Genomic DNA, 27,046 nt, shown 5'->3' with positions numbered 1-27,046 from the left:
GTGGGTCCTGCCTTGATGACTGTATTAGATTTACACTACTTGTCCTATAGATTTTTAAATTATTACTTGGAATAAACTGATAGCTAGTCCTTGTTCACGGAATGACATGCTAGCTGGTAGGGCTGGGAATTGCCACGATATGTATTGCGATTCTCATGATTCTATAGGTATTGTGATTCGATACTGTGATTTTATTGCGATACGACAAGAGAGCCATGAGATAACAAGTTTTGATCAGTAATGTAAATAAAAGTGCTAGCTCCCCAATACTGGAGTTTTGGTGCAGGTACCACCACCTAGTGCAAAGATAATATTGCGATATTGTCAATCACGTTATCTGTATCTAACTTAGAACACAGCAAGCTAGCTACATTACATTACTAAAGTTGCTGTGGTCTAAGTTGGGAGTCACTTTACAGCTTGAATTGGTGGTATCACGTTTCTATAACTAAATAGTTAGATTACAAATCAATAAAAAATACTTTACCTGATAGCAGTTTGTCGGACGAAGATCTGTCTCGAAATGTCACCAGCTGTCTACTACCTTAGATACAGATAACGTGATTGGCAGACGAGATCAACAGAGATAGTACCATGGATAGTACACGCGTTATCTGGTTTACGGTTTAGTACTCAGCGGCGTTTTCCTGTCCAGCTAGCGAACATGAATGTAAGTTTTCCGAGAATTGTCATTGCCAACAAACAGAAATGTGTTCAAAATAAATAAATATACACAATATGTAAAAATCAGCTCCTCCCTCGACAAAGATCAATCACCTCGACAAAGATCGATCATCTCGACAGAGATCGATCAAAGAAAAAACATGAAGGGACCCCCCCAGGTGGGTAAAATAATCAGGTGATTGCAAATGTGAAAAGAAGGACCTAGACAAACAAAGTCCACTTTGAGTGACCATGACGTGCAAGGCCTTTAATGGCCGCTCACACACCCACATCTTTAGACTGATCGGAAGCCAGCTACTTTAGTGTGAAGGTGTGAGATCGCACAGTGACTGGTGGAAGAGTCAGAAATGTCTCAGTTTCATTTTGATATGGGTGTTGGTAGGGGTAGTTATCTAAGTTGGATTAAGGCTATTGAACTCCCCTTACACTACTCTTTACCACATGGGGGGAGAATGGGGCCCTTTGCAGGCTTTAGTACTCGATTTCCCTGACAATCAAACCACAACTGCCAGCTAGACAAAGACAGCCCTCACTTACTGTATGTGTAACAAATGGAAAAAAGTTTTTCTTAGCATTGCACATTCCAATGGGAATTGTGTACCCATAGTTTTGTGCAATTTAGCAAAGATCACAATGAGACTCATATTCAGGGGTTTTATGATCTAAATGTATGTTTTATAAATTCTATACATTTGTTTGCATTTTTAATATAAGGGGTGATATTGAGGTCACATTGGACTAGTTTTTCCTTTCTATAAATAGTTTAGGCCATGTTATCCGTGGAGGCTCCTCAGAGGAGGAAGGGGAGGACTATCCTCAGTGAATTTCTTAAAAATAAATAATAGTTCAACATTAAAAAGGTTATCCTTTTTAGATAAAAGTACACTAAATATATTCACATGTCACCAAATAATTGATTAAAACACACTGTTTTGCACTGTTTTGCACACTAGCCTCAGCAGCACTCTGTAGGGTAGCACAGTGTTGTAGCCGGAGGACAGCTAGCTTCTGTCCTCCTCTGGGTACATTGACTTCAATACAACACCTAGGAGGCACATGGTTCTCACCCCATTCCGACTTACAAAGTAATTATGTCAACTTCCGGAGGATGTCCTCCAACCTATCAGAGCTCTTGCAGCATGAACTGACATGTTGTCCACCCAATCAAATGATCAGAAAATGTATCTAGTACTGAATGCATAAGCTACAATTAGCACTGCAGTGCATCACATGTGGTGAGTAGTTGACTCAAAGAGAGAGAAAGACAATAGTTGAACAGTTTTGAACAAATTAATTTATTCCAAAATTAAGGAAAAGCGAGAGAGAGAGAAAGCTATTTTCGGTTCTATTTTTTTAAACTTTCACTTAGCTAGCAAATGCAGATAGCTAGTTTAGCCTAGTCAAACACCCGACTCAAACAGAGAGGGGTGCTATGTTAACTAGCTGGCTATGGCTATCCAACACTGGAACTTTTCCAAGTCAAGGTAAGCTTTTGGTTTTATAAATGTATTGCGACCAGGGCCCTCCGGTTTAACTGCTAAACTGCTTTCTGACTGTACACAGTACTGCATGATTGTAGCGGGTTTACTAACATGTTATTTCTAGTAGTTCTAGTTGACTATGACATGACAACGATGTAGGCTGTGTGTAGCAGTTAGCGGTCATGATATGAGGTTTTGGCTTGGAAAGGTTTTTTCGCCTGGTCACAGACAGCTGATGGGTTGTGCACTAAAGTCCACAAGCAAAGGGAGAAGGTGAGAGAAGGAGAAGGCATGAATAGTTGCGAGAATAAATTATATATACAACGAGCAAAGTGATCATGCTGTCTTTATGTGGCTGCTATGAAAGTGAACTGTTTGCTTGTGATCAGGGGTGTATTCATTTTGCCGATTCTGTTGAAAACGTATCTTAAACGGAAGCAAAAGGAACGAAACAGCGATAAACATACCTGCATTTGTCCAATAGAAACTCTCATTTGCAACTGTTGGACTAATGATTACACCCTAGATCAGCTAGATGCAGGTAAGAGTGTGCGAGGCTGAATTGAATGTGTCACTGTCTGTCACCTTGATTACTCAAAATTCTTTAAACCTGTGGACCTACGTTTTAAACTTTAATTCATAGGCTAGATTGTAGCAACCTCATGATGGATACCTGGAAAAGTCAAGTATCATGTAGTAGCCTAAACCTATCGATGTTACATTGAGCTGGGTGAATGGAATATGAATGACAGTCATCCAATATTCTGTAATCATCCTCCCTCATCTTAAACGGCACCACTGCATATGAATGACAGTCATCCAATATTCTGTAATCATCCTCCCTCATCTTAAACGGCACCACTGCACTGCATCCTGGAAAGCACAACCCAAGAAGCGAAAAGACTATCAGCATATATTAAGGTAAAGGGTGATAAACACACACACACACACACGCGTGTGAGCGGCCTCCATTACCTCACACGGTATGTAGGCCTTAAAGTTGTCATAAAGAGATTGCGAAATAGAGCTTATGAAATAATTTGCTCAATATCTCATATTTTTGGAGGAACTGTAAGGAGAAAATAAAAGTCCCAACAAATGTGATATAGTGGTGAGCTGTTAAAGCACACACTGTAGGACGTTATCTAGAAACAAAATCCTCCACCTTTCAACTAGCCCGAAGGTGTAATCTATCTTGCTGGATTTGTCTAAAGAATGCTTTTCATGTTATTCTTAGCTGCTGTGGAGAAACAGCTATACCGTTAGCTGCTGAAGGCACTGGCTGCTAACTGTATTGCTGTTGTCAGACTGTGGTAAAGTAAAGATGAAGCCACAGAGTTGCTACACCCTCAGCGTCAGTCTGGAGAGCAAGCACTATGCTCTAACCTCCTCTGCTCGCACACTGTCTCTTTTGATCCAAGAAACCATTCTGTACAAATGACATTACACAAGATGCTGGTGTGCATTTTCTCTGCCTCATCTACATCCTAAAATATTTTTGGGAAGTCTCTACCAAATTTGTCATAGGGAGGCATAGATGATGTCAGCACAGTGTATTGTGTTATAAAAGCTTTGAGGAGACAGGGTGACACATTCAGGAAACATGCGTCTCTTTGTGTGAAGCCCATCAAGCTCATTTTATCATCCCCAGTCAAGCGGAGCAGCACCAGTCAGCAGTATTTATCTCCACAGACCAAATAACACCCACTGTTATTGACAGGAAGAGTGTGTGTGTGTGTACATATGTGTGTGTGTGAGGGGGCTTTCATTTCGCTGTATGAAGTGGCCTCGGAGCATGCGTGCTTTGTCTTTTTCATCCTGACCTAATTTGAGAGAGAAGACATGTTGGGCTATGTAGGCATCTAAACTGGGCCAGGGTCCTGCAGGGTTATAATTTACTGCTGACCCACTGGCTGATTTTGAACATTCAAATATTCAAAGCCCTGCGAGGCCCCATCTGTGATACTATGACTTATTTGCCTGGCATCAGTATGAGCTGATAGGTGCAGTACATTACCATTGGAAAATATGAGATTCCTTTGGACACATGGCCTTATATTGGTGTCTAGCTGCGGTGCTTCAGGCATACCAGTCAGCAGAAATTATATCTAATAGCCATTGATGAGACAATGTCAGCTGCAGTTCAATCATGAAATTGGTCTTCTTTCTGTTGGCTTGCTTGGAGACCTTTATACTGTATGCTTTACTGAAAGAGTTGTCCAAGGAAGTGTTTGTAAGGACGCTGTAGTTTTCAAAGGATTTCACAAAATGTTCAGTATACTGCATTCTCTTTTTCAAATGTCTTATTAATAACCAGTTCATATACAGATTAACATGGGCTTGTTTCTACTGTGGTGTTTTGTCAATAAAATCCGTCACCAGATCTACCACTTCAGTGCGGCGGCCAGGGTTGGGGAGTAACGGATTGCAAAAAATGGTTTATGTAATCTGTTACTTTACCAGCAACAATATTGTAGTCAGATTACATATACTTTTGAAAAACTAGATGGTTACTTCAAGGATTACTTTTAAATTCAGAAAGGATGTTTGTGGAAAAATATCTTTGACACTTCTCTGTTTTCTCAATGACATTCAAATCAGCACTGAAAAAAGCCGCAAGTTTAAGTTTGTTCCACCTGAATGAGTCTGACCACAAGTCAGAGACCACTATAATGACACACCAAATGGGTTTGATGGATCACGGGAAAAGAGCAGGAATAGGCTTTTGTAGGCTACAGTCCAAGCTATGTCTTCCAATGGTGCGACTGCTGTCGGCATCCAAAGATTATCCAACTTGAATAAACGCTTGGAGGTAAGGCTGACAGCAGTGTTGTAGTGCACGGCGATACTGATATCACTTATTATTGATATCTACATAGCGCATTGATGTGAATCACACTGTTGCACTCTCATTAAGCTATTTGCGCCTTAGGGATTTTGGTTGTTGTGGATGGCTGTTCACAAATCTAAATGTGTATTTGAACCCAATAATGGTCGAATTCAAGAAGTTTAACCTGCCTTTATACTCATATAATCATTGTTTTTGAAACCAGTGAACAGTGTGCGGATCCAAGCCTATGGGCTTTTATTGCTCAATCTAATTCATGCTGATAAAAAAATACAACCATAGGCCTAATGGACACATTCTCAAACTCACACACTTTTGATAGACTTAATGGGGCAATCTGTAGTTGCTACATCCACATGTAAACTTCTGAATAATTCAATTACTGGATGCAATGTAGTAGTCTAGCCTACTGTATTTGGAGTATGAAACAACTGTACTACAACTATTTGAGCTTGCTACCATTCATTCAACATGCCTTGTTGTCATTGGTGAACTGGCTATTATCACATCATTAGCATCCTAATGTTGACATACAGCTACAGTGCATTCGGGAAAGTATTCAGACCCATTGACTTGTTCCACATTTTGTTACATTACAGCCTTATTCTAAAACGGATTAAATAGCTTATACCCCTCATCAATCTACATACAATAGCCCAAAATGACAAAGCAAAAACTGTTAAAATAAATAAATAAATCACATTTATCAAGTATTCATACCCTTTACTCAGTACTTTGTTGAAGCACCTTTGGCAGTGATTACAGCCTCGAGTCTTATTAGGTATGATGCTAAAGTCTTGGCATATCTGTATTTGGGGAGTTTCTCCCATTCTTCTCTGCAGATCCTCTCAAGCTCTGTCAGGTTGGATGGGGAGCGTCACTGCACAGCTTTTTTCAGGTCTCTCCAGAGATGTTCGATCGGGTTCGAGTCTGGGCTCTGGCTGGGCCACTCAAAGACATTCAGAGACTTGTACCGAAGCCGCTTCTGCGTTGTATTGGTTGTGTGCTTAGGGTCGTTGCCCTGTTGGAAGGTGAACCTCCACCCCATTCTGAGGTCCTGAGCGCTCTGGAGCAGGTTTTCATCAAGGATCTCTCTGTACTTTGCTTGGTTCATCTTTACCTTGATCCTGACTAGTCTCCCAGTCCCTGCCACTGAAAAACATCCCCACAGCATGATGCTGCCACCACCATGCTTGATCATAGGGATGGTGCCAGGTTTCCTCCAGACGTGACACTTGGCATTCAGGCCAAAGAGTTCAATATTGGTTTCATCAGACCAGAGAATCTTGTTTCTCCTGGTCTTAGAATCCTTTAGGTGCCTATTTGCAATCTCCAAACGGGCTGTCATGTGCCTTTTACTGAGGAGTGGCTTCCATCTGGCCACTACCATCAAGGCCTGATTGATGGAGTGCTGCAGAGATGGTTGTCCTTCTGGAAGGTTCTCCAATCTCCACACAGAAACTCTGGAAGTCTTTCAGAGTAACCATCGCGTTCTTGGTCACCTCCCTGACCGAGGCCCTTCTCCCCCGATTGCTCAGTTTGGCTGGGCAGCCAGCTCTTGGAAGAGTCTTGGCGGTTCCAAACTTCTTCCATTTAAGAATGATGGAGGCCACTGTGTTCTTGGGAACCTTCAATGCTGCAGAAATGTTTTGGTACCCTTCCCCAGATCTGTGCCTCGACACAATCCTGTCTCTGAGCTCTACGGACAATTAATTCGACAATTCATTCTTCTATAGACAGGTGTATGCCTTCCCAAATCATGTCCAATCAATAGAATTTACCACAGGTGGACCCCAATCAAGTTGTAGAAACATCTCAAGGATGGTCAATGGAAATAGAATGCACCTGAGCTCAATTTCGAGTCAAATCAAATCAAATCACATTTTATTAGTCACATGTGCCAAATACAACAGGTGTAGACCCTACAGTGAAATGCTTACTTACAAGCCCCTAACCAACATAGCAGTTAAAGAAATACAGATAAGAATAAGAAATAAAAGTAACAAGTAATTAAAGAGCAGCTGTAAAATAACAATAGCGAGACTAAACTCAGTAAAAAAGACTTAACATGTCTTAACATGTGTAAATATTTATATGAACATAACAAGATTCAACAACTGAGACATAAACTGAACAAGTTCCACAGACATGTCACTAACAGAAATTGAAATATGTGTCCCTGAACAAAGGGGGGGGGGGGGGGGGGGGGCAAAATCAAAAGTAACAGTCAGTATCTGGTGTGGCCACCAGCTGCATTAAGTACTGCAGTGTATCTCCTCCTCATGGACTGCACCAGATTTGCCAGTTCTTGCTGTGGGATGTCACCCCACTCTTCCACCAAGGCACCTGCAAGTTCCCAGACATTTCTGGGGGGAATGGCCCTAGCCCTCACCCTCCGATCCAACAGGTCCCAGACGTGCTCAATGGTATTGAGATCCGGGCTCTTCGCTGGCCATGGCAAAACACTGACATTCCTGTCTTGCAGGAAATAACGCACAGAACGAGCAGTATGGCTGGTGGCATTGTCATGCTGTAGGGTCATGTCAGGATGAGCCTGCAGGTAAGGTACCACATGAGGGAGGAGGATGTCTTCCCTGTAACGCACAGGGTTGAGATTGTCTGCAATGACAACAAGCCCAGGCCGATGGTGTTGTAACACACCGCCCCAGACCATGACGGACCCTCCACCTCGACCATGACGGACCCTCGATCCGCTCCAGAGTACAGGCCTCAGTGTAACGCTCATTTCTTTGACGATAAACGCAAATCCGACCATCACCCCTGGTGAGACAAAACCGTGACTCATCAGTGAAGAGCTCTTTTTGCCAGTCCTGTCTGGTCCAGCGACATTGGGTTTGTGCCCATAGGTGACGTTGTTGCCTGTGATGTCTGGTGAGGACCTGCCTTACAACAAGCCTACAAGCCCTCAGTCCAGCCTCTCTCAGCCTATTGCGGACAGTCTGAGCACTGATGGAGGGATTATGCGTTCCTGGTGTAACTCGGGCAGTTGTTGTTGCCATCCTGTACCTGTCCAACAGGTGCGATGTTCGGATGTACCGATCCTGTGCAGGTGTTGTTACACGTGGTCTGCCACTGTGAGGGCGATCAGCTGTCCGTCCTATCTCCCTATAGCGCTGTCTTAGGCGTCTCACAGTAAGGACATTGCAATTTATTGCCCTGGCCACATCTTCAGTCCTCATGCCTTCTTGCAGCATGCCTAAGGCACGTTCACGCAGATGAGCAGGGACCCTGGGTGTCTTTCTTTTGGTGTTTTTCAGTCAGTAGAAAGGCCTCTTTAGTGTCCTAGGTTTTCATAACTGTGATCTTAATTGCCTACCGTCTGTAAGCTGTTAGTATCTTAACGACCGATCCACAGGTGCATGTTCATTAATTGTTTATGGTTCATTGAACAAGCATGGGAAACGGTGTTTGAACCCTTTACAATGAAGATCTGTGAACTTATTTGGATTTTTACGAATTATCTTTGAAAGACAGGGTCCTGAAAAAGGGATGTTTATTTTTTTTCCTGAGTTTATATACAGTGGGGTACCGGTACAGAGTCAATGTGCTGGGGCACCAGTTAGTTGAGGTAATATGTACATGTAGGTAGAGTTCTTAAAGTGACTATGCATAGATGATAACAACAAAGAGTAGCAGCGGCGTATTAGAGGGGGTGGGGGGTGATGGGCAATGCAAATTGTCTGGGTAGCCATTTGATTAGGTTTTCAGGAGTCTTATGGCTTGGGGGTAGAAGCTGTTTTGAAGTCTCTTGGACCTAGACTTGGCGCTCCGGTACCGCTTGCCGTGCTGTAGCAGAGAGAACAGTTAGTGACTAGTGTGGTTGGAGTCTTCAACCATTTTTAGGGCCTTCCTCTGACACCGCCTGGTATAGAGGTCCTGGATGGCAGGAAGCTGTATGCAAATTGGAGTGGGTCTAGGGTTTCTGGGATAATGGTGTTGATGTGAGCCATGACCAGCCTTTCAAAGCCCTTCATGGCTACAGATGTGAGTGCTACGGGTCGGCAGTCATTTAGCCAGGTTACCTTAGTGTTCTTGGGCACAGGCACTATGGTTGTCTGCTTAAAACATGTTGGTATTACGGACTCAGACAGGGAGAGGTTGAAAATGTCAGTGAAGACACTTGCCAGATGGTCAGCACATGCTCGCAGTACACGTCCTGTTAATCTGTCTGGCCCTGCGGCCTTGTGAATGTTGACCTGCTTAAAGGTCCTACTCACATCGGCTGCGGAGAGCGTGATCACACAGTCTTCTGGAACAGCTGGTGCTCTCATGCATGTTTCAATGTTATTTGCCTCGAAGCGAGCATAGACGTAGTTTAGCCCGTCTGGTAGGCTCGTGTCACTGGGCAGCTCTCGGCTGTGCTTCCCTCTGTCGTCTGTAATGTTTTGCAAGCCCTGCCACATCCGACAAGCGTCAGAGCCAGTGTAGTACAATTCGATCTTAGTCGTGTATTGACGCTTTGCCTGTTTGATGGTTCTTCGGAGGACATAGCGGAATTTATTATAAGCTTCCGGGTTAGAGTCCCGCTCCTTGAAAGCGGCAGCTGTTGCCTTTAGCTTAGTGCGGATGTTGCCTGTAACACATGGCTTCTGGTTGGGGAATGTACGTACGGTCACTGATGCATGGGCTCGTCAGACTCGTTAAAGGAAAAAAAGGATTCTGCCAGTCTGTGGTGAGTAATCGCAGTCCTGATGTCCAGAAGTTATTTTCGGTCATAAGAGACGGTAGCGGCAACATTATGTACAAAATAAGTTTAAAAAATAAGCTACAAACAAAGCAAATAAACAAACAAAAATCCACAATTGGTTGGGGACACGTAAAACGTCAGCCTTCTTCTCTGGCGCCATTGTTACAGAGTCTCATAGCAAAGGGTCTGAATACTTATATAAATAAGGTATTTCTGTTCTATATTTGTAATACATTTGCAAAAAAAAAAGAAGCTGTTTTCACTTTGTCATTATGGGGTATTGTGTGTAGGTTGATGAGGGAATTTTTTTTTTAATCCATTTTAGAGGGCTGTAATGTAACTACATGTGGAACAAGTAGGGCTTACATTCATACAGTATTACAGGCTGTGTCACATTTCTATAGCTCCTGTATCTTGGAGCAAACGGCTATCTTGTTTGGCTCTTAACTGAAAGGTTAGTAGTTCAAGCCCACCCAGGGATGGGTAGCTTTCGTGAGTAGACTATTGCTTCAGATAAGAGGGGCAGTTAACTGACCATATCTGTTTTTCTGAAAACAGTGGGGAGCAAAATTCTCAATCCTCTGCTGTGAGTGTCAGCGTGCCAAATGCCGCTCCCAGAGGCTTGATTTGATTTATTAGGATCCCCATTTGCCGACGCCCATAAGCTAGCTAGTCTGAGGTTGGTGTTGCTCTGCTCCCCTCCCCCATTCCGACTGAGGAGGAGCTGGTAATGCTATTGTTTTAGCCAGTTATCCTCTAGGCCTGCTGAATTAAATGCAGCTGCTCCTGGTGTGTTTGTTTGGCTGTCTGTCACCTTCCATTACACCCCCAACAACTGGAGCACAGGGTCATGCGTGGCACGCCTCGCCTCACCATTTTCCCTTCATGCATGCGTGGTTCTCACGTATATGAAGGTACATGTTCACACAGCTCTTGCTAGTAGAGGCCTTACTGTTGGTTTGGATTATTCATGTTCAAACAATGGAGAGACATGAACGGGGCGAGTAGGTGCAGAGTTTTGATGGGCTTGTTGTTGGAACGTCCACTATGGTTTGTTGTTTTATGTGTGAACCCACTGCCTGTGGTGCTCAGAATAAACCATTATCATGCTAAAATGCATTACCATTGTTTGACTGAAGTGACTTGTTGGCTCGTTAAAGGGAACAGCTTGTGGAGACACGTTCAACTAAAACTGGTATAAACACCAGTCAATCAATCAATCAATCAATCAAATGTATTTCTAAAGCCTCTTTTTTACATCAGCAGACGTCACAAAATGCTATACAGAAACCCAGCCTAAAACCCCAAACAGCAAGCAATGCAGATGTAGAGGTGCGTTGGCTAGGAAAAACTCCCTAGAAAGGCAGGAAACTAGGAAGAAACCTAGAGAGGGACCAGGATCTAAGGTGGACTGGGGACAGCCAGGAGTCATCAGGCCATGTAGTACGGGAGGGGAGGGAGAGAGGATTATAATTTCTTCTACCCATTTTTCGCCACAATTTCCTTGTATCCAATTGGTAGTTACAGTCTTGTCTCATCATTGCAACTCCTGTACGGACTCGAGAGAGGCAAAGGTCGAGAGCCGTTCATCCTCTGAAACAAAAACCAACCAAGCTGCTTCTTGACACAAAGCCCACTTAACCCGGAAGCCAGCCGCACCAATGTGTCGGAGGAAACACTGTACACCTGGTTTTACTGCTAACCTACAAAACATTACATGGCTTGTTCCTACCTATCTCTCCAATTTGGTCCTGCTGTACATACCTACACGTATGCTACGATCACAAGACGCAGGCCTCCTTATTTTCCTTAGAATTTCTAAGCAAACAGCTGGAGGCAGGGCTTCCTCCTACAGAGCTCAATTTATCTTCGGACGGGGCCACAGTGTCCCCCCCACCCCTGTCTCAGTCTACAGTATCTATGCTGCAATAGTCTATGTGCTGGGGGGCTAGGGTCAGTCTGTTATATCTGGTGTAATTCTCCTGTCTTATCTGGTGTCCTGTGTGAATTTAAGTATGCTCGACTCTCGAGTGGTGCAGTGGTCTAAGGCACTGCATCGCAGTGCTAGCTGTGCCACTAGAGATTCTGGGTTCGAGTCCAGGCTCTGTCGCAGCCGGCCGCGACCGGGAGACCCATGGGGTGGCGCACAATGGCCTAGCGTTGTCAGGGTTAAGGGAGGGTTTGGCCGGCAGGGATGTCCTTGTCCCATCGCGCACTAGCGACTCCTACGGCTTGCTGGGCGCAGTGCACACTGACACGGTTGCCAGGTGTACAGTGTTTCCTCTGACACAATGGTGCGGCTGCCTTCCGGGTTAAGTGGGCATTGTGTCAATAAGCATTGCGGCTTGGTTGGGTTGTGTTTCGGAGGACGCACGGCTCTCAACCTTCGCCTCTCCCTAGTCCATACCAGAGTTGCAGCGATGAGACAAGGCTGTAACTACCAACTGGATACCATGAAATTGGGGAGAAAAAGGGGTAAAAAATGACAAATGGATACATACTAAACCAGTTATAATTTTAAAAGATAACGATACAAATTATTTAATTAGAAACAACACTGCTATTAATAACTAATTTAAAAGCTTCTATGAAAATCTTTATAAATCAGAATTAAATAATAGTTGGACTGATCCTACTATCACGTTTCAGGTAAGACCCAGATGCAGACAATGTCGAAGTAACAATAGTTTATTAAATCGAACAGGGGCAGGCAAAAGGCAGGTCAATGGCAGGCAGAGGTCAGTAATCCAGATAGGTGGGGCAACAGTGAAGAGGCGACTCCGGGATGCTAGCCATCTAGGCAGAGTTGCAAAGAAAAATACATATCTCAGACTGGCCAATAAAAAAATTATATTAAGATGGGCAAAAGAACACAGACACTGGAAAGAGGAACTCTGCCTAGAAGTCCAGCATCCCGGAGTCGCCTGTTCACTGTTGACGTTGCTCTTCAGTTTCTTGGCAATTCCTCGCATGGAATACCCTTCATTTCTCAGAACAAGAATAGTCTGGCGAGTTTCAGAAGAAAGATCTTTGTTTCTGGCCATTTTGAGCCTGTAATCGAACCCACAAATGCTGATGCTCCAGATACTTAGTCTCCAGATACTCTAGTCTAAAGAAGGCCCGTTTTATTGCTTCTTTAATCAGAACCACAGTTTTCAGCTGTGCTAACATAATTGCAAAAGGGTTATCTAATGATCAATTAGCCTTTTATAATGATAAACTTGGATTAGCTCACACAACGTGCCATTGGAACACAGGAGTGATGGTTGCTGATAATGGGCCTCTGTACGCCTATGTTGATATTCCATACAAAATCTGCCGTTTCCAGCTACAATAGTCATTTACAACATTAACAATGTCTACACTGTATTTCTGATCAATTTGATGTTATTTTAATGGACAAAAAATTAGCTTTTCTTTCAAAAACAATTACATTTCTAAGTGACCCCAAACGTTTGTATATATAAAAACATTTTCTTTTTGGTGTTTTGTAACAAATGTCTCGAGTTCACAGTTCACTGTTTGGATGCTGGAATTATTTTGGAGTGGACCAACATGCACAGGTAGCATACTTTTTGAAGTGATTTGTTGTTCAATAAGATGACGTTATGTTCATGCCAAAATAAAAAAGGTAATAAAAAAATCTGATTGTATGATGTCTTTACTATTAGGCCCAGAAAAATTGTAGGTTCCATGAATAAAATAGAGACTCCCGAATTTCATTGTTTAATTCGTACTCTGGCTACCGATGACACTGACGTGTGGACGCGTTTGCTCACAAGCAACGTTTACAGCTCCCTAGCCCCTCTCACCGAGCCAAAAAAATGTCCACCCACCATCTCCCTTTACAACCCTAAAGGTTCTTTGTGTCTTAAAATGATTTAATCTCTCCTGGTTTCTCATTGACTGAACCACCCTCAGTCTTGAGCTAGTCATAAGTCACTCTTTTTGGTAAGCTCTTTTATGTAATTAACTGATCCCTCTGTCACTGTCATTCCTTGTGAATCAATTATGTTTCCTTGTCCTTACAGTGCCCCACACACAGAAGCACAGCCTCCAAACAGCACAAAATCTTCTCCACAAAGATATGGCGCGTGCTGAGGAACAGTCTGAGGTAAATCCAAAGCCTGAGCTCTATTGTTGGGTCTTAGCATAAACCACTGAGTGTGTTCTTTGCATTGTCAGCACTAGTGTAGAATCATTGAAAAGCCTCCACGTAAGTCGACAGCCAGGCCACACTTGTTCATTCTGCGCTCCATTAAAATCGGACAAATTCTAGGAATAGTCTATGAAACTCATGCATACTTGAGTATTCAAGGCTGCAGGAGTTAGGATCCACACTGAACTGGTTGCCTTTTTCAAGCGAGATCAAACAAAGAATTTTGCCCAAAGTTTTCTGTGCACTACACTACATCTGGCCACGATTTCAATAGAAATGTCTACAATTTGAACGAGAACATTTGCCTTGACCTTTTGATTAAAAAAATAATCAGGTCTGTCAAATGTTCATTTGCTTATTAAACGCATCATGTTATAGATGACTAGACGGTTAATAGAAATACACACAGACCTCACAATACGATATTATCATGATGTTTAAGTGCCGATACGATATGTATGCCAATTCTCACGATATGTATGCCAATTCTCTGTGATATTATTGTGATGCAATGTTCCAAAAATATTGCTCACCATATATCTGCTTCAGAGGGACATGAGAGAGCCATGGAAAAAACAAAAGGTCTCCCTATTTAAAAAGAAGATAGAAAACAAGCTATGATGGACAAATATTGGAGTTTTGTTGCAGTTACAGCAAACTAGCGCAAAAATAATATTGCGATATGGTCAAAATGATACGATCCAAAAATAATATCCCGATATTATATGTGTAGTTTTTTTCACCCACATCAGCTACTTTTTTAATGTGCACTGCACGTTGACTGCCACGGTTTACTGAACAATTTAAATACCTCATTAACCTACAGCTACAATTTTCATACAACTACATTCAGCTCCTTCATACTTTAACCAAGACACTACCCAGCAAACATGCCCACATTGGTATGTTTTTACCCTTGTAGGAAAGGTTATTTTTTTTACAGGGCAATTGGTGCAAACTATACACATTTAATCCGACCTCATACTTTCCTAGGTGATAAAACATTTTATTTGGAGAGGAATGTATGGCACTACACATTTATTGAGCTTGATCCATTAGCAAGTGGTCCTTGTAAACCTTAATTTCACAAACCATATACTGAAAGGAAGTGACTGTATAACCGTGAACAGACTATAGTCCTATACAGCACGTTCCCATAATGAGAAAGGCTTACTACCATAGACTATCCCCCCACACACAATCCTTCCAACATATATCCATGAAAGGCCGTCCAGCTCGTGGGCATAATAAATGGCCCATTTGTTTATTAAATGGATTTCACACAATCAATATATCTAATGAATGGCAGTAAGGGTGGGTTCTTTTGTGTGTTCCAGCAATTTGGTTTTATGTATCGCCAGTGCCACTCATTAATATCTTTAGCGGCTCCCTGTTGAAGCTGACAAATTTCAGCCCCCGAGGCCGAAGGTAACGTCATAGAGAGTTGATTGAGTAGGGTTGGTCGGATCCAGATTTCATACCGGCATACCATTTCTGTACCATACCGGGGTATAGGGTATTACCGAATGTGCACACAAGGGGATTGAAAAAATATATGAATATATTGACGCACAAAACAATTTAGGCAACAGGGATCTTGATCCAGGAGGGGATTGAAAAAATATAATAAACCGTTGGTATTTCGAAATACCCCAGTATACGGGTAAACGGTATATCACCCAATATACAGTATATCGCCCAAGCCTAGTGTCAAACCATCTACAGCTGGCAACTACGAATAAAGAAATGTCCAGGGAAATTATGGTGGTACCACGGTGGACCATTTGTGCTGCTCTGAAATGGAAGATACACAGTAATGACCCAAACCTTTTTTGTGTGCGTAGCCGGTGGCTTCCTGCTAATTGAGTCCTTACCATTGACTATGCTCAGGCAGAGGTTAGAGTGGGGAGGTGGGCTGTGCAGACTGTAATCAATTATTCACTCCCCCAATACTAGGCTAGACAGGTTTTTCCACCTGCTCCCAATGACTGGGGGTACAGTTGCCAGTCAGACTGATTACAGTCATTCTAGGGCTGTTCCAGTGGAAGTGTTACTGGATATACCTTTTTGGCCCATGTAAAATAATATATCTTGCAATTAAATTATCAACACATCTGTGTCAAAGTTCATGGCATTACAAGTCAATGTGAAACCCCGTTTTACATGTGGGTCTGTGTTTACACTGTTCCCAGGGGTTGGGAATCCTTTTGTTAGACTTCCTGTCTTCTGATACCTGGGCCTCTGCTTCACAGGACCTCCTGGAGAAGTTCATGGAGGGGAACGTGCCCTTGGAGGGGTTCCTGGACTCCTTCCAAAGCTCCAGGAAGAGCTACCACATCCGCCGTGTTCAGGCAGAGAAAATCCAGGAGCTCAGCCGGGTCAAAGAGAATTCCAGCAAACCCAAAAAGCTAGAGGAGCGAGAGGACAAGGCGCGGGAGGTGAAGAGAGACGAGCACCCTGTAACTCAGCGGCCCAACGGCTTCGTGGCCCAGGGCCCGCCCCGGGTCTTCCAGCTCCGCTACGGCCTCACCCCCGCCATCCTGCTGCCCCACTTCCCCCTGCCAACCACCTCGCCCTCTGCCCCGTCCCACGCCAGTCTACCTCCGCTGGACTCCCAGCCGGGCCAGACCCACATCCTTAGCCCAAGTGCCCAGCTCTCGGGACATGGGCACCCTGTGAACCTACGGGTCATTGGACAATTACCCGGTGGCTGGCCAACCAGACCGGTGCGGTTACAGCAGCTCTATAGGCCCGCCACTCACCAGCCTGAGCCTCTATACCGATAGCTGAGGCATGGGCCCTAGAGGTTTCTAGACATGGAACCAAACAGCGGCTACCAGACTCATGCACCTAAAGATGGCCTTTGAAGACTTTGTGGAATTGATCTGACACATACGTTCTCCAGCCATGACACAAAATGTAAACATACCTAAAAAGGGAGATAACCGGAAGCCATTAAGCATGGAGTAAGTGTAGTTGAAAGCAAGCAAGTGAATGAATGAATGAAGGAGCAACAGGGTGTGGTTTTCATTGTTGTTGTTTTTTTTCTTTGAATGTTACACTGTCAGGGCGTCACAGGGTTGTGAAGCACAGCAATGATATGGAGTAGTGGAGTAGTGTCTCCGGTTTGTCATAAAGGACCCCATTGTCCATTCCTCCGACTAAGAACTGCAAGGCTTCTATGAAATGGCCTGGTGTCGTTTTGCTGATGATCAATAAAGTACAAATCGTGGTGTTTATTATTAACCTAAATCCCTGTTGTTACTTGTTTCATAGTTCTGTCCAAGCAATGCAGTCATATTTATGCAATTTTGGAATCATTTCCAAGCCATTATCCTGACGCGCAAACACAAGACATCACAACACAAAGATGAACAAAGAACACTGAATATGTGGCAGAGTGTTTATGCAGCTTCCCCTTTCAAATGCATATTTAGAGCAAATGGTCTAATATTTATTATTTATCCGGCCAGTAGATATATACTGGCAACATGACTGTTTGCTCAGGATTTTCAAATGTTTTATTATCACATGGATAATGATGATGATGAATATATCGCTGAGAGTGGATATGGGGGAACAGTAACATTGTTATCTTTGGACCGGCTCCCAAATAGGGCTACATTTTCTAAAGGGTCACCAGGTTTCTCAGCTGAAGTTGATTACCTTCACAAATAAACCTCGAGGAGCGCACAACTCTGCGTTTGTTATTTCACAAACAGTGTGTCGAAGCATTCACATCGGTGAATGGTTTACTTATTTATGGAAATGCTATTTTAAATGCCCAGCTTCAAAGGCTTTTGTTTACTCTGATAAATGAGAGGCTGTTTTTCTTTCAGGGCTTCCTGCCGGAAGCACGTACTGTTATGATTTAATATGAAACAATTGCTAAACTCTTTAATTTTCTTACTACCGGTCCAGCATAGAAGTCCACTTTGGGGTAAATAGGATAATTGGTCATTATAACGTCCTGGTTTTGCGCTTCAAATCGATGGGGTGCAAAATTTTCAGCAATAAAATACATTTCTCTCAATGATGTGATTAGCATTATATTCATTGTGAGAGAACTACTATCACAGCAGGTCCATTACATCAGTGGGCACAGGAATCTCCATGTGACAAGTCAGGCTTCCAACCAAACAAAACACATTGTTTAACTCTCAAGGTCAATCTAAGGACATGGTTGACGAACGACCTTGTAGCACAGCTGGCTAAAAGGTGAGCGTGAATTTAGAGCCTTCTCCATAGGAGACCCGTGCCAAGGCATGCCAAAGAGAACGACCATGACTGGGAGGGACTGTAGTCACAAACAAGCAAGTTTTTCCCTATGTCCTTATTTTTTTCATGGCAGTAAGATTGTACAGAGTTCATGTGTAACCTAAGGGATTAGAATAAGATTACTTTAATTAACCCACATTGTTTGTGGTCCAGGCGAATTGACGTAACGTTTTAACACTTTTGCAACAGCGAGGTCTACTGTCACCCTCCAGTTAAGGTTACCATAAGTATCAACCATAGCCACTGGAGAGGGATTTCAATTCTAACCTAGATATTAGGCCTAATGATAATAAACAGAATCTATCACAGAAAATTTTTATGAAGGGGAATGGTGGGTTATATCAATGCGGGATTTTCCTTCTGTTTCAGGATCACATCTAAAGCTTTTTACATTTTGTCGAGGACAGTATATTTCCCTTCCCTCATCATGGTAACCGAATACTCCTTCAGCTTTCCTGTAAATGGAGGGGAATATGGTGATGACTCACTCAGACGAAAACGATACTATTGACATGAAAAGACCATAGCTTTTCATGTCAGTGGATTGTGGTTGCAAGCACAATGTCAAAAAGTATTAGTATGTGTTCCATTGAAAATTAGCTATTAATAATAAAGTCAAGTCAATTTCCCCTTTCTGCCTGTTCTCAGTATGAACACGTGTGGCATCTAAAATATGAGTGCTAAGAGAAAGCGCCCCCAGGGCAGGCCTCTCCGAATAAGATCATGGTGTCTCATTAGGGAAATGCCAATTGGTATGGATGTCTGGACACTGAACTGCCAGTGACCTGATTGCTTGAGGAGGAGAAAAAACATTGTCCCCGTTGTGTGTGGAAACACATTTACATTTGACATTTACATTTGACATTTTAAGTCATTTAGCAGACGTTCTTATCCAGAGTGACATACAGGAGCAATTTACACGCTACATGCCTGATTCACTGCAATACACCACTTACTATGAATTCATTGATCTCATTATTTCAACCTGGCCTACATTATCAAATCTTAACAAACAAAGTAGAAATACACACAATGTTCGCAAATTAAAGATGTTGGCCTTATTTTTATTCCCTGTAGGCGACGTGGCCGGCCTGGCCGTCTCTCGGCTGGACATTGGGTAGTGGCACAGTGATTGGGTGGGCCTTCAATCTCCTTGAAGCTTAAATCCAGTTATAATCCTTTTCATTCACACCAAGAAAATCATCAGGCATATTTAATAGTTGAAAGATACATTTGATCTATGAAAGCATATTTGCCTTTTTCCTATGCATGGATATTTAAGTCAGGTGAATGTTTAATGTTTAATTGAGACAGAAATGTTTAAATATTTGTTTTCCCTTCCAACTATTCACAGTTTGGGATCAAGTGAAAATGTGTGTGTGTGTGTGTGTATGTGTGTGCGCGCGCTGCTCATTAGCCCTATGAAAATGTTGTGGGGGGAGGTGTTTATTCAAGGAAAGGGCCATGGAAGACAAGAAAGGCAACATGGGGAGAAGCTGTAATGTTCCACCTAGATATTTATCCGCCTTTGGTCTTTTAGCAGCGTCTATCTGGTGCTTGGTCTGGGTTAGAACTGAATTTGAAGAGAGGAAGGGGGCAGCACCGATCAATGTCCAATTCATGGGGGCCGTATCAAATGTATGTAAGTCCCTGCGCCCCCAAGACATCGGGCTGTAGTACAGCACATACAGTACATCTCACTCAGTCTCCCTCTCTCTGGCTGAGGTTTTCTGGCTTGTTAATGCCGAACCCTTCCATCCATTCAGATTCATTTTGCGCTCATCTGTATGTTTTACTGCATATTACGTAATTGGCACATCCTTGCTTACATTAAAATGCTGTGAGTGTAATGGGGAAAATTCAATCATAGAGACTAGACAACCTGGACCCTCTCTTCCTAAAATTATCCGCCGCCATTGTTGCAACCCCTATTACTAGTCTGTTCAACCTCTCTTTCGTATCGTCTGAGATTCCTAAAGATTGGAAAGCGGCCGCGGTCATCCCCCTCTTCAAAGGGGGAGACACTCTAGACCCAAACTGTCACAGACCTATATCCATCCTGCCCTGCCTTTCTAAAGTCTTCGAAAGCCAAGTTAACAAACAGATCACCGACCATTTCGAATCCCACCGTAACTTCTCCACTATGCAATCTGGTTTCCGAGCTGGTCACAGGTGCACCTCAGCCACGCTCAAGGTCCTAAACGATATCATAACCGCCATCGATAAAAGACAGTACTGTGCAGCCGTCTTCATCAACCTGGCCAAGGCTTTCGGCTCTGTCAATCACCGTATTCTTATCGGCAGACTCAACAGCCTTGGTTTCTCTAATGACTGCCTCGCCTGGTTCACTAACTACTTCTCAGATAGAGTTCGGAGGCCCTGTTGTCCGGACCTCTGGCAGTCTCTATGTGGGTAACACGGGGTTCAATTCTCGGGCCGACTCTTTTCTCTGTATATATCAATGATGTCGCTCTTGCTGCGGATGATTCTTTGATCCACCTGCTATGCAGACGACACCATTCTGTATACATCTGGCCCTTCTTTGGACACTGTGTTAACAAACCTCCAAACGAGCTTCAACGCCATACAACACTCCTTCCTTGGCCTCCAACTGAAATGCATGCTCTTCAACCGATCGCTGCCCGCACCCGCCTGCCTGACTAGCATCACTACTCTGGACGGTTCTGACTTAGAATATGTGGACAACTATAAATACCTAGGTGTCTGGCTAGACTGTAAACTCTCCTTCCAGACTCACATTAAGCATCTCCAATCCAAAGTTAAATCTAGAAACGGCTTCCTATTTCGCCACAAAGCCTCCTTCACTCATGCTGCCACATACCCTCGTAAAACGGACTATTCTAACAATCCTTGATTTCGGCAATGTCATTTACAAAAAAGCCTCCAACACTCTACTCAGCAAATTGGATGCAGTCTATCACAGTGCCATCCGTTTTGTCATCAAAGCCCCATATACTACCCATCACTACGACCTGTATGCTCTCGTTGGCTGCTCCTTGCTACATATTCGTCGCCAAACCCACTGGCTTCAGGTCGTCTATAAGTCTTTGCTAGGTAAAGCTGTGCCTTATCTCAGCTCACTGGTCACCAAAGCAACACCCACCCGTAGCACGTGCACCAGCAGGTATATTTCACTGGCCATCCCCAAAGCCAACACCTTCTTTGGCCGCCTTTCCTTCCAGTTCTCTGCTGCCAATGACTGGAACAAATTGCAAAAATCACTGAAGTTGGAGACATATCTCCCTCACTAGCTTTAAGGGTCAGCTGTCAGAGCAGCTTACCGATCGCTGCAACTGTACACAGCCCATCTGTAAATAGCCCATCCAACCAACTACCTACCCCATCCCCATATTTGTTTATGTTTTTCTGCTCTTTTGCACACCAGTATTTCTACTTGCACATCCTCATCTGCACATATCTCACTCCAGTGTAAATTGCTCAATTGTAATTAATTCACCACTATTGGCCTATTTATTGCCTTACCTCCTTACTTCATTTGCACACACTGTCTACAGATCTTATTGTATTATTGACTGTACGTTTGTTTATTTCATGTGTAACTCTGTGTTGTTGTTTGTGTCGCACTGCTTTGCTTTATCTTGGCCAGGTCGCAGTTGTAAATGAGAACTTGTTCTCAACTGGCCTACCTGGTTAAATAAAGGTGAAATATATATATATATATTTTAAAGACTAGAGCTCACACAACGCCTCAAGAAAATGCCATGCAGGGCGAGTGGCATGAACTAAAAAATCCAGTGCCCTAGAGAGAAAATCATTGGAAGGTTGGGGGGAGAGTAGGTTACAGAGTTGGGGGCGATTTGTGAGTGCATAGTCTGCTTTAGTCAGGGAGCTGTTGTGAGAGCTGCCACAACCTATTAAGACACGGGCTGGCATTAATGAAGAGAGTCTGCGAGCGCTTTCACAAACCAGTTCAGACAGGATTTACTGGGAGAATCCATCCTGTTGCTTTTGGACCTCCCTCAACCTGTTTAGCACACGTACATGCTCAAACACAGGCATGAACAAACACACACACACACTCACTCACTCAGTAAGTGTGTATGATGTACGTGTGCCTATGTGGAGTTCAATAATGTTTATATCTGCCTGGATGACTGTCCATAAACATATTCTCCCTAAGGTGGATGTGCAGAGGGAGGAATTATCCCTACTGCTTTCTGTTTGGGATGTAACCAGTCTAATGCATTAAAATGCTATGAGTTGATGCAGTTTTTTATGTGTATCTTATTTTCCTTGCGCAATTGCCTTTCTCTATGGGACTGAAAGTAAGCCTATTTGAAATAGCATTTTCTCTGTAACACTGTGGCTTTGACCATTCAGAGCATTTTGCATTAGTTGATGTATGTTTTTCATAACCGAGACCAGGGGCCTGTTGCACAAAAGTAGAATTAAGACATCCGGGATAAATGACTCAGCTGAGCTCAATGAAGCCAAAACATGTGCGTCCAGGCTTAATTGGTTGCACAAAGACCAAGCCAGGATGAGCAGACACGGATTCATTAAGCCAGGTGAAACCAATCCTGGATAGGTGCGCGCTCACGGCTCACTCAAATAGACCCCGCCACAGATCACAGATTAACTGATTTACCATGGCAACTAGAGCCGCGTACTTTTCCCCGTCGGAAGCACAAATCCTCATGGAGGCATACGAGGAGGTAAAAGATATAATTAAGAAGAAAGGCAACACCGCCACAGTGATAAAGCAAAGAGAAAAAGCGTGGCAAAGTATTGCAGACCGCCTGAATGCGTAAGTAGTGCACAATTACACACTCACCGCTCCGCTGAAACATCACAATTACAATTCAAATATTTAATTCACATCTCCAAAAATGCAGTTGTACTGTAATTATGAAACGGTTAAATTTTTAATTGAAATGCACTGCAGATATGAGTGAAATTGTGTAAAGTAACTCCATCACACTGTATAAAGCTATGATAAATTTTTTGATATTTTTACTGAAAACAAGACAAAAATACCAAGTAATTTTTTGCAGTGTGACTCCATTAAATGTGTGTGTGTGTGTGTGTGTGTGTGTGTGTGTGTAGATTAAACATGAACGGGCCAAAACGGACATGGCAGCAGGTCAAAATCAAATACAAGAACATTCTGCAGAATGGTATGGTCCCTGACTAATATTTAACAAAGCACAAGCATATATTGTACCCAGAAGATGCCTGCTCACACATTGTCTGTACTGTTTTAGCAGTGAAAAAGAATACCCACAGACAAGGCACGGGTGGTGGGTCACCAAAGGCTGACCTTACCCCAGCAGAGGACATGGCCTTGGAGCTAAATAAAGGCAGGCCCGTCTTAGAGGGGATCCCTGGGGGGAAAGAGACGAGCATAGGTTCCTCCCAAGATGCCACCCGCTTCATTCAAGGTATGTCCTTCCATCTCTACATGGGATACAACCACATTCATATTGAATCAATTTGGACTGTCTGACTTTGGTTTACCTATTGCCTTGCAGTGTCTGGCAGCACTGTGTTCCTGTTAGAGCCACCAGCACAAGCACCAGACGATGCTGATCCAGTGAGTACTCCATCAAAGGCATACTGTAGGCCTGGCATGTCTTGTCTACTAGCTTCAATATGAATCCGATTAAATGTGATAGGGTGAAGGCCCCAGTGCAGCAGCAACAGCACATGATGGAGACGATGATGAGGAGGAGACCATCTCTCTGGATTCCAGAAGGCATGAGGTATCATGTTAAGACTGTGAAAGTACTATTTACTCTACAATGGTGAGGAGTCCTCATCAAAATCAAAAAATCTAATTTCTTTTACAGGACCCAGATGCTATACAGTGGGAAAACCAGCCTGGCAACATAGTGCGTATTAATAAAAGGACACCACATCCTGCCAAATTCCAGCTGCGCTAATTGTATTGTGTTCACAGAGCTCACAAGCTATCAGAAAGTTGTATGGCAACCACCTCCGGCGCCAAATAGAACTGGCAGACATAGACATTCAGTACAAGAAGAAAAAGATGGAAAATCTTGCACTGGAGTCCGAAATAAAAAAGAGGACAATTAGGAAACTGGACCTTGAAATAAAAAAACTTGAGAGGGAGGTGAGATATGCCTTCAATGTACACTGTATGCTAACTGTAACACAAATGTATTAATCATTATTTTTCTTTCCTCCCCCAGCTCCAAGAAGATGACACAGCTCAAAATAAAAATTAGGTATATTCTCGTAAAGTCAAGTGAGCCATGACATATGAGCTCTTATTGTGAGCACACAGGACGGTGGCATCTTTCTAAGGTTTTTTTTATTTTCCCAGCAATCAGTACAACCAAGTCATCGTTATAAGGCATCGCCCTCTTTTGCCCACCCCCCCAGCACCAGGTATGGCCACTAGCCTATATGAAGGCCCAAAATTGTGTGTTCCTTTCTGCTCTGACAATGGCATGCCCATTCGTGCGAGATGTGGTGGATGAAGAAGCACTTGTGCTGAGGAGAGCCTTCAGGCGAGAAAGGGTCTTCAGGGACCGGTTGGACCCACTGGCCTTCCCTGATGACCATCTATATGAAAGATACAGGTTTTCTGCAGATGGCATCAGGTATCTATGCAGACTACTGGGTCCCAGGATTAAGCACCGCACTGCACGGAGCCATGCACTGAGTGTGGAGCAAATGGTTTGTGTGGCCTTGCGCTTTTTTGCTAGTGGAGCCTTCCTGTACTCAGTGGGGGATGCAGAACAGCTGAACAAGGCCACAATTTGCCGCACAATAAGGAGTGTGTGTCTGGCTATCAAAGCATTAGCAGATGTCTTCATCTCCTTCCCTGGCCACAGAAGACTCTGTGACATCAAAGAGGAGTTCTATAGGATTGCAGGTAAGAGGATCTACAAATTACAGGACAACTGTTAACACATAGTAGGATACTCATTACTTTGTGTGACAGGTTTCCCCAATGTCATTGGTGCAGTGGACTGCACACACATAAGGATAAAAGCCCCCTCAGGTGCCCATGAGGCCGATTTTGTGAATAGGAAATCCTTTCACAGCATTAATGTTCAGGTGAACATAACTTTTTGATATTGTCCATTGACGAACACTCTGCATTGCCAGTGATGTGCATTGATTGGTGTAATATTCCTCATCTTATGATTTCAGATGGTCTGCAATGCTGACTGTGTGATCAGCAATGTTGTGGCAAAATGGCCTGGCTCAGTCCATGACTCCAGAATCTTTCGGGCCTCTGAAATCTATCAGTGCCTATCACAAGGTAAGCCACACAACCCCTATTTATAACCATCATGGCTGTGTCAAGAATATCACTGTGTTTATGAGGTAGTAATGATGAGATTTTGTGTTGACAGGTGAATTCTCTGGTGTTGCTGGGAGACAGGGGGTATGGCTGCCAGCCTTTTCTCCTGACACCTTTCACAGACCCCCAGGAAGCACAGCAGGCCTACAACCATGCCCATGCCAGGACCAGAGTTGAAATGACCTTTGGCCTCCTGAAGGCACGCTTTCACTGCCTTCACAAATTAAGGGTCAGCCCTGTTAGGGCATGTGATATTACTGTGGCTTGTGCTGTCCTCCACAATGTGGCCTGCCTGAGGAAGGAGAGGGCCCCCAGAGTGCCACCAGCCATGGACTGGGACAATCCGGCAATCTTCCCTGATGACGACAGTGGTCGGCTGCTGAGGGACCAATATGTGTTGAATTATTTTAGTTAGTATGTGTGCTTTCAATTTTGGTTAAATATGTCCTGCGGTGGCAGAGGAATTTGGGTTTTTTTGGGTTCGTTTTTTGACGAATTTGGCCTCTTATGATGTTTGTGCGGTATACTGTGTGTAATACAAGGCTGCAGGGAGGCTACTGCATCCATTCATTTGTCTGTTCAGTTGATGTGTATGGATTTGTCCTGCATTTATTTTAGTGTGCAGACATGCAGGGTGTGTTATATACAGACCTTTGAATGTGTATGTATCATTTTGTATAATATGCTTGGATTCTGTGCTTTCCATCTTGTAGAGTCACTGTGACTTCAGTTTCGAAAGGAGCTGATGGTTTACCTGCTTTGTTTTGTCCTTATTCAATAAAGGAACATAATGTTACACATTGTGTTTTTATATTCATATGGAATGTGTATTTGTTTATATGACAGAGTACTAGGGCCACACTGAAGAAAAAGGATAAAGTCATAAATTTATGAGGCTGGTTCTTTCTGCAGAAAAGCTACATATTGTTTTTACAGTTTTGATACTTATGACAATGTGATACTTAATATTCTGGCACATCAGCATGTCTTTGTTTATGAAACCATACTGAAGTACAATTTCACGAAATGCCCCACATCTGTCATTTTAACAACTGTCCTCCTTTAAAACAACTGGTTACAATATTATGACTTGTGTTTTTTTCCCCTCTGTGGCCCTAATATTCTATCATTTTATATATAGCCTTATAGTCTATGGGAAACTGTAAATTATCTAATGATAGCAACATCATCTAAAAATCATTTTTTATCCAAAATCATTGAAATTAATGATCACAAACGTTTAAATAATAACAGTGGGTCTAGTTATATGTGATAACAATGTATAGTGAGCAGTGAAATAACTATTGGTTTCCATTTGTGGTGACTGCTGACTGACATTAGGGATGAGATTAAATAGATCCTGGAATTTAGCCTGGTCTGGAGCAGGCTAGCTCCACAGAATAAATCTCCATGGTAATTTATACCATAACATATCCTCCTGCCCCCTATCCATCTTTAGTGCAACCGGATTACGGATCAATTGAGCCAGGATCACCAAGATATCCTGGCTTAATCCCTTATCCTAGTTTTGTGCAACAGGCCCCAGACCATTGATTGTGTGTCAGCTTTG

General features: G+C 43.2%; 2 protein-coding genes across 6 annotated transcripts in view; both read left to right on the top strand.

Moving 5' to 3' along the window:
- The window catches only part of LOC139531533 (vacuolar protein sorting-associated protein 37D-like), a 43,037-nt gene extending 25,905 nt beyond the window's left edge, over window positions 1-17,132 (top strand). Inside the window, exons 3-4 of the mRNA XM_071328047.1 lie at window positions 13,753-13,835; window positions 16,133-17,132. Coding sequence (XP_071184148.1) covers window positions 13,753-13,835; window positions 16,133-16,666 — 617 coding nt within the window. The 3' untranslated portion in view covers window positions 16,667-17,132. The remainder of the gene's footprint in view (window positions 1-13,752; window positions 13,836-16,132) is intronic.
- Window positions 17,133-17,276: 144 nt separating this feature from the next.
- Window positions 17,277-26,293, top strand: LOC139531539 (putative nuclease HARBI1). 5 transcript variants are annotated; one of them, XM_071328098.1, is made up of 10 exons: window positions 17,277-23,317; window positions 23,405-23,581; window positions 23,672-23,733; window positions 23,816-23,902; window positions 23,990-24,031; window positions 24,100-24,273; window positions 24,353-24,388; window positions 24,487-25,041; window positions 25,323-25,434; window positions 25,529-26,293. In XM_071328098.1, the coding sequence occupies exons 1-7, from the start codon at window positions 23,209-23,211 to the stop codon at window positions 24,386-24,388; spliced, it is 687 nt and encodes a 228-aa protein (XP_071184199.1). In that variant the 5' UTR covers window positions 17,277-23,208; the 3' UTR covers window positions 24,487-25,041; window positions 25,323-25,434; window positions 25,529-26,293. The 5 variants fall into 5 exon arrangements, with proteins under 5 accessions (XP_071184199.1, XP_071184190.1, XP_071184180.1 ...); XM_071328089.1 differs by having other exon boundaries at window positions 24,100-24,388; XM_071328079.1 differs by having other exon boundaries at window positions 24,100-25,041.
- The last annotated feature ends 753 nt before the right edge of the window (window positions 26,294-27,046 follow it).

The sequence above is a fragment of the Salvelinus alpinus genome, chromosome 1 (assembly GCF_045679555.1).
Source record: "Salvelinus alpinus chromosome 1, SLU_Salpinus.1, whole genome shotgun sequence".
Lineage (NCBI taxonomy): Eukaryota > Metazoa > Chordata > Actinopteri > Salmoniformes > Salmonidae > Salvelinus > Salvelinus alpinus.
Note: the sequence above shows the minus strand (reverse complement) of the source record. Positions and strands in the feature narration are given on the sequence as shown.

Coding starts and splice junctions, on each gene's coding strand:
- LOC139531539 (XM_071328060.1), top strand. CDS start 24,570: ATGAAGGCCCAAAATTGTGTGTTCCTTTCTGCTCTGACAATGGCATGC. Junction 25,042..25,110: donor GGAGTTCTATAGGATTGCAG/GTAAGAGGATCT, acceptor TTTGTGTGACAG/GTTTCCCCAATGTCATTGGT. Junction 25,227..25,322: donor TTCACAGCATTAATGTTCAG/GTGAACATAACT, acceptor TTATGATTTCAG/ATGGTCTGCAATGCTGACTG.